We start from the raw sequence: 6,410 nt of genomic DNA, 5'->3' as shown, positions 1-6,410 counted from the left end.
CAATATACAAGTTTGGCTCAAATAATTTAATAAAATTCAAGGTAAATTAATATTTTTAAATAAAACTATGATATTTTTAATAGATTCACCACTGATATATCAAATTATTTTTGCTTGTCCTGGTTTCATTTTAAATGTCATAAAATCAAAAAAAAAAAAAATACTTATTGGTATTGTTTAAATTGTTAAATTTATTTTTATTCGCATTTTATATTTTAATTTTTAAATGATTATAATTATTTATGTATTACAGTTGTAAATGAAATTTTATTCGCATTTTATATTTTAATTATTAAATGATTATAATTATTTATGTATTTATTAGATTTACAGTTGTAAATGAAATTTTATGAATAAAATAATTTCAATTGAATTTGTTGACTTGATTTTATCTTTATTTTTATTTGATTTATGTTAGAATTAGAGCAAAATAAAGCTTTTTTGAAGGATAATAACACTTTTTCCTATACTATACCCTAAATAATTATTTATAGTAATTTTAATTTCTTTTATCTTCATTAATTTGACTGAAATATAATTTTTAAGAATATAAGAGCACTTTATAAATTCTAATTTATTATTAAAGCCAAATTTCAAAAATTTTTGCCTAAAAAACTTGAAACAATTAGAGTAATATAAGAGTAGGAATAATTTGAAATTATAAATGAAAGATCTATATTTTTATTAGAATAATATCAGCTAACCCTGACACACTTTTAGGTATGTATCTATCTTTAAAAATAAAATAAGAATCTACTGAAGATTTGATATAAGGAAGAATTTAGATCCCAAATAATATAAATGTAGGAAAAATTTGAAATTATAAGTGAAGGATCATATTTTTATTAGAATAATATCAGCTATTTATTTTAAACTATGAAACACTTTTAGGTATGTATCTATTATTTAAAGATAAAAAGTAATTAGAAGATTTGATATTATAAGGAATTCATAGAAGAATTTTAGTTAGATCCCAATTCATAAGGTGTTATATATTATTAATTTTTATTATTCATTTTAAAATTTTATTAAATTTTCCCACATTAAAATTAGCATATTTTTTGTCATTATCTATATTTATATTTGAAATTAGGATGCAACTATCGTGATTATATTTGCCATCTAAAAGATTGTCAAAAGCATCAAATGTATTTGCAACTGGGTTGCACTTATCCATCATTATATTTGCCATCTAAATGATTGTCAATAGCATCAAATATATTTGCAAATGGGTTGCACCTATCCTCGGCCATATTATTTGCTGTGTGCAATTAGGCCGTGACTAGAGCTAACGCCCGTGATATTTAGTAAAATATACTAAAGCTAACACCCGTGATATTTAGTAAAATATACTAAAGCTAACACCATGATAATTAATAACATTTTATCATGTGACAATTCATTTTCATATGATAACCCGCTTAATTTAAAAATATATTTTAATGTTTCTATTTTTTGAATTAGACAAAGTTAGTAATAATTTTTGTAAATTGATTAATTAAATATTAAAATTTTATTTATAGATATGCCTATAGATGTATAGAACCTCCATAGTCCATACAAGCAATTCAAATTCGGAATTAGACAAAGTTAGTAATAATTTTTGTAAATTGATTAATTAAATATTAAAATTTTATTTACAGATGATACATTTAGGAGCAATATTTTCATCATGTGATTCACTTAGTAGCATTATTAAAGAATATGAGCAGTCATGCCTAGTTAATTTATATATTGCAAGGTCTACATTAAACTCCCATCCTGAAGAGCTCATAAATCTTTTTAAATATCAAAAGGTTTATTATTCTTATAAATGTATAGAACCTCCATACAAGCAATTCAAATTCACAAAAGATTGTTCATTTATATATAGTTACAATAACCATTGATTGTAAAATATTAAAATTTTATTTATAGATATGCTTATAAATAGAACCTCCATACAAGCAATTCAAATTCACAAAAGATTGTTCATTTATATATAGTTACAATAACCATTAATTGTAAAATATTAAAATTTTATTTATAGATATGCTTATAAATAGAACCTCCATACAAGCAATTCAAATTCACAAAAGATTGTTCATTTATATATAGTTACAATAACCATTAATTGTAAAATATTTATATGTGCCAATAAAATATAAACAATTTGTAATAAATTTTGAATTTTATCATGTTAATTTAAAAGAATGTAACCAATCTGGCCTAATTTTTTTTAGCTCAATCATAGCCCATTTTTTTCATACTCTAATTGTTTTGTCCCAAACTTAAAATTTAAATATAAAAAGAACCAAAACATTTTTTTGCTTATTTTCTTAATTTGTTTTAATATAAAAAGTTTTAAGCCATACAACCAATAATGATATTTACAATTTTTATCAGAGACCAATACCCAAAAATAAAATTTTTCTAAGTATTTTACACATTTATAAACTGACAAGATGGTTCTGCTAATTTTTCTATTATTTTAATTTACATAACTTAATTTTAAATGATAACAAATAAAAGATAAAATCTAAAAGGTATATATCTTTTTTGTTAAATATATTTCTTTGCTATTTATTTGTATTGGAGAATATGTATTAGTATATTGGCTAAAAAAAATAACTTCAAATAGTGTATAATAATGTACTTTTATTTGTGTATATAGACTAAATATTTATAAAGATGTATTTATAGTAAAAAAAAATATAAAAATTACTTTTGTGTATAAATATAAATAGATAACTAAAACTTTTATAGTAAAAAAATAAGACTAAAAAAAATATTCTCATAAAATGGTTATATATATAAATATATCATTTACAGGACAAAACTAAATTATAATTTTTATTCTTTATATAAATGCAACAGAAAAATTTTTTTATTTCAGGAATAATAAATAAAGGGTCAAAGGCAAGCCATTTGTCATTATAAAAAACAAACACTCTTGTTTGAAGCAATGTTGAGACACATGCAATTTCCACATCTGTTGCCCATGTGCCACTGCAGCCCATTTTATTCTTCACAATGTAATCAGTAGTTTTTATCCCTATAAATCCAGAAAAGTAGTTGGAATGATGCATCATAAAAGAAATAATAGCCATCCTGATCATCTCATGATATTCCTCATTATTGCTAATCTCCTTGCTAATACATCTATAATAAGAATTAGTAAGATAATTTAAGTGATAATATAAAATACCTGAATAAACAATTTCCATCACCTAGGACTTGGTCGACCTTATCGGGATCCCCTAAGTTTGTGGATGTTAAATTTTGAGAATTTTGAGGTGCATTTAAGGTTAGGCCTAAAATTTCAGAATGATATTTTTTCCATTCCGATGTTGTTGGCTGAAAAATGAATATTGGATCTTGTGTAGATTGAATTTTTTCTAAAAAAGTTAAAATCATTATTGTCACATTATAAATTTAAAAGTACTGAATGAAGTTTTGAGAGGTCTATATTTATGTGCAATTTGATCCACTAAAATTTAATTTTATAATAGAATATAAAATCTCATAATCATACATATCACATTTGGTCTAGGTAGGTAATTTTCTAAAAATGGAATACAACCCTTTTGATTGGTATTAGAATGTGCTTTATTTACTAAAAAATAATTTTGTATATTACAACAAATAAGAGTAAATTTTAAGGTTTGGGGTATATTGTTAGTATCTTTTGTCATTGCATTTTTAACAAAAGTCTTATTTGGTTGTGAGTATAGGCCCATTTTGATAGGTAATATTATTTTGCTGTCTAGAATTATTAATTTATTATATATAAAATTTAATTTTGTAACTTGATGATAAAATAGAGCTCAATTTTGGGTTTTCGACAAGTGTTAAATTTGGTTGTGAGTGGATGCCCATTTTAATTGGTAATATCTTATCTATAATTTGAATTTATTATATAAAATTTAATTATGTTACTTGATGATGATAATTTCCCCTTTTTATTTGAAATTCCTATTACTGATAAATCAGATTTTCTGGATCTACCTTTTTTTTTCATTTTGAGTGGTAGTTTGATACTTTTTAATTTTTGGAGAGTTTCATCAATATCTACAATTTTCTCAGTCTTAGGAATAATTGATATTGATTTTATGATAGGGATTATTACATTTGTATCTATATTCCATATTTAAAAATTTATTTATATAAAATATAATCTAACCTTGTATAATGTTTATCTTTGGAATAACTATGGGATTGGGAAATATACTTTGATTCACTTCAATGATATCAAAATATTTTCCAGCTTGAACTATACTATCAAGTTTTTTTAGTTTTTCGATAAATACATCAAAAATTTCTTGAGGAAGCTGAGATGTTAAACTTGAAAAGGGCATCAATATTCTTTGAACTTGTTTAAATTTTTCATTGGTTGACAAATTTTTTGTGCATGGAAAATCATGATGTTGGGAAATGTTTAAATATGACTGAGACAGAGAAGAATCTTCAGGTGACAATATTGAGCTATCCTGTGTATATTTTTTAGTCCACCTCTCTCCACAGAGATGATTAAGATAAATATCCAATTTTAAGGCAGCATGAAGTGCTAATATGTGGCGACAAGGCAGCTTTATGCAAGTCAAAAAGCCACATGCACATGATTTTAGTGTAATTTTAAATTCTACACCCTTTTCACAGACCAACGCATGGTTTAAAATAGTATCAATATTTAATAGATGTATTTGATTATGAAATGAGATTTCATTTAAAATAATTTTAAAGGCATATGGTGTTAAAAGAATTGAATACAAATTTTCTGGAGTATAACATGCGTAGGTGACACATGGTAGCCTCTCAATACACATTATATTTCTGTGATGCCTTTCAAAGGCTTGAGAACTAACTACTGTTGATAAATCTGAAAAAAGATCATTTAAAGGAGAATATTTATTTACAACTCTTTTAATTTTTTGATTAAGAGATTCTAAACGATTGTTAGTAAAATTGAGCAGATGTGGTGACTCATTTCTCCAATATATCACCCATTCTTTTCTAATAAAGTGCCAATGTGTATTAAAATACAAAGAAACTAAGGGCAATTTTAAATCTATAAGTTTCTCGTAAAGATAATTGTATACATCTTCAGTCTTACTGTATACCATTTTTCCTAGTATTTCCAGCACTGTTTTAACTTCAGATGTAGTAATTTTTCTCTTTTCAGCTGTAATCTCTCTTTTAAATATCCTCAAAGCATGAAAAATACATATGTGAATATTTACTGCTGGGAAACTTTCATAGAAGGCACTTCTATCTGCCATATCTTTATCAGCCACAATAACTTCAAGCTTTGTTAAATTATTATTATGATATTTCATAATATCACACATTTTTTTTACACATTTATAGCTTTCACTTTGTACAAGCCAAAGTGACACTATTTGTGATTCACCATTTCCATCAATTATTAAGGTAATGAAGAGAGGCATCCCATAATTATTTAGCTTGTAGGTTGCATCCACAAACATAACCTCTGGATATCTTTTGAGATTATGTTGCATCATCTCATCTTGAAAAAAAATTCCTAATAGAATATCATTTTCTTCAGTGACCTCAACAATAGATCCTTTATTTCCTTTAAGCAGCTGGAAAATGCTGGCTAAATCATTACACTTTGATTTATTAATATTAGTTTGTAAATTGTGAATATCTTTAAGGGTGATATTTTTTCCTAATTTAAGCATGGATTCTTGTATTTTTAGCTTGTTAGCTTTTAAGTTTAAGTACTTTTCAACTGATTCTCTCTCTTCAAGAGAAAGTACTCTTTGTTTAGGAAGAGATTCAAATGTATTTTTATCTAATTATGATTATTATAAATTTATTATGTAAAATTTTACCTAAATCATGGTTTGTATGTTTATTGACCATAGTCACAATTTGTAGGAAGTGGGTAGTATCTTTGTATTTTAGACACACTGTAAATTTAAAAGAGCACATTTTACGAAATGTTGAAGTATTCCTTATATTTTTTGAGCGATTTTTTTGTATGGATCCCCCATATTTACAAGAATAATAAACCTTTTGATATTTAAAAAGATTTATGAGCTCTTCAGGATGGGGAGCTTTTAACAATGTAGACCTTGCAATATATAAATTAACTAGGCATGACTGCTCATATTCTTTAATAATGCTACTAAGTGAATCATATGATGAAAATATTGCTCCTAAATGTATCATCTGTAAATAAAATTTTAATATTTAATTAATCAATTTACAAAAATTATTACTAACTTTGTCTAATTCCGAATTTGAATTGCTTGTATGGACTATGGAGGTTCTATACATCTATAGGCATATCTATAAATAAAATTTTAATATTTAATTAATCAATTTACAAAAATTATTACTAACTTTGTCTAATTCAAAAAATAGAAACATTAAAAAATATTTTTAAATTAAGCGGGTTATCATAT

General features: G+C 24.4%; 1 protein-coding gene and 2 long non-coding RNA genes across 4 annotated transcripts; 1 reads left to right on the top strand and 2 right to left on the bottom strand.

Moving 5' to 3' along the window:
* The first annotated feature begins 1,463 nt into the window (after positions 1-1,463).
* On the top strand, positions 1,464-2,490 carry LOC135923985 (uncharacterized). Of its 2 annotated transcripts, none has more exons than XR_010571315.1 (4): positions 1,464-1,589; positions 1,644-1,891; positions 1,934-1,984; positions 2,030-2,490. It is a non-coding gene; the product is annotated as an uncharacterized LOC135923985 (long non-coding RNA). The 2 variants fall into 2 exon arrangements; XR_010571316.1 differs by having other exon boundaries at positions 1,934-2,003; positions 2,046-2,490.
* A 1,140-nt stretch (positions 2,491-3,630) lies between these two features.
* On the bottom strand, positions 3,631-4,033 carry LOC135925319 (uncharacterized). Its single transcript, XR_010571615.1, has 3 exons — positions 3,919-4,033; positions 3,789-3,878; positions 3,631-3,745 (listed from the first exon to the last, which is right to left on the bottom strand). It is a non-coding gene; the product is annotated as an uncharacterized LOC135925319 (long non-coding RNA).
* A 124-nt stretch (positions 4,034-4,157) lies between these two features.
* Positions 4,158-6,282, bottom strand: LOC135924243 (uncharacterized). The gene is made up of 3 exons (XM_065459295.1): positions 6,229-6,282; positions 5,835-6,174; positions 4,158-5,794 (listed from the first exon to the last, which is right to left on the bottom strand). The coding sequence occupies exons 1-3, from the start codon at positions 6,280-6,282 to the stop codon at positions 4,158-4,160; spliced, it is 2,031 nt and encodes a 676-aa protein (XP_065315367.1).
* Positions 6,283-6,410: the final 128 nt, after the last annotated feature.

The sequence above is a fragment of the Gordionus sp. m RMFG-2023 genome, chromosome 2 (assembly GCF_954871325.1).
Source record: "Gordionus sp. m RMFG-2023 chromosome 2, tfGorSpeb1-WG-v2, whole genome shotgun sequence".
Lineage (NCBI taxonomy): Eukaryota > Metazoa > Nematomorpha > Gordioida > Chordodea > Parachordodidae > Gordionus > Gordionus sp. m RMFG-2023.
The sequence above is the reverse complement of the archived record's forward strand: the minus strand, read 5'-3'. Positions and strand labels throughout refer to the sequence as shown.

Excerpts from the sequence above, each read along its gene's own strand:
- LOC135924243 (XM_065459295.1), bottom strand. The coding sequence starts at position 6,282 with ATGTATAGAACCTCCATAGTCCATACAAGCAATTCAAATTCGGAATTA. Across the intron at positions 6,175-6,228 it reads CAAATTCGGAATTAGACAAA|ATGATACATTTAGGAGCAAT; the intron begins GTTAGTAATAAT and ends TTTTATTTACAG. Across the intron at positions 5,795-5,834 it reads ACATACAAACCATGATTTAG|ATAAAAATACATTTGAATCT; the intron begins GTAAAATTTTAC and ends AATCATAATTAG.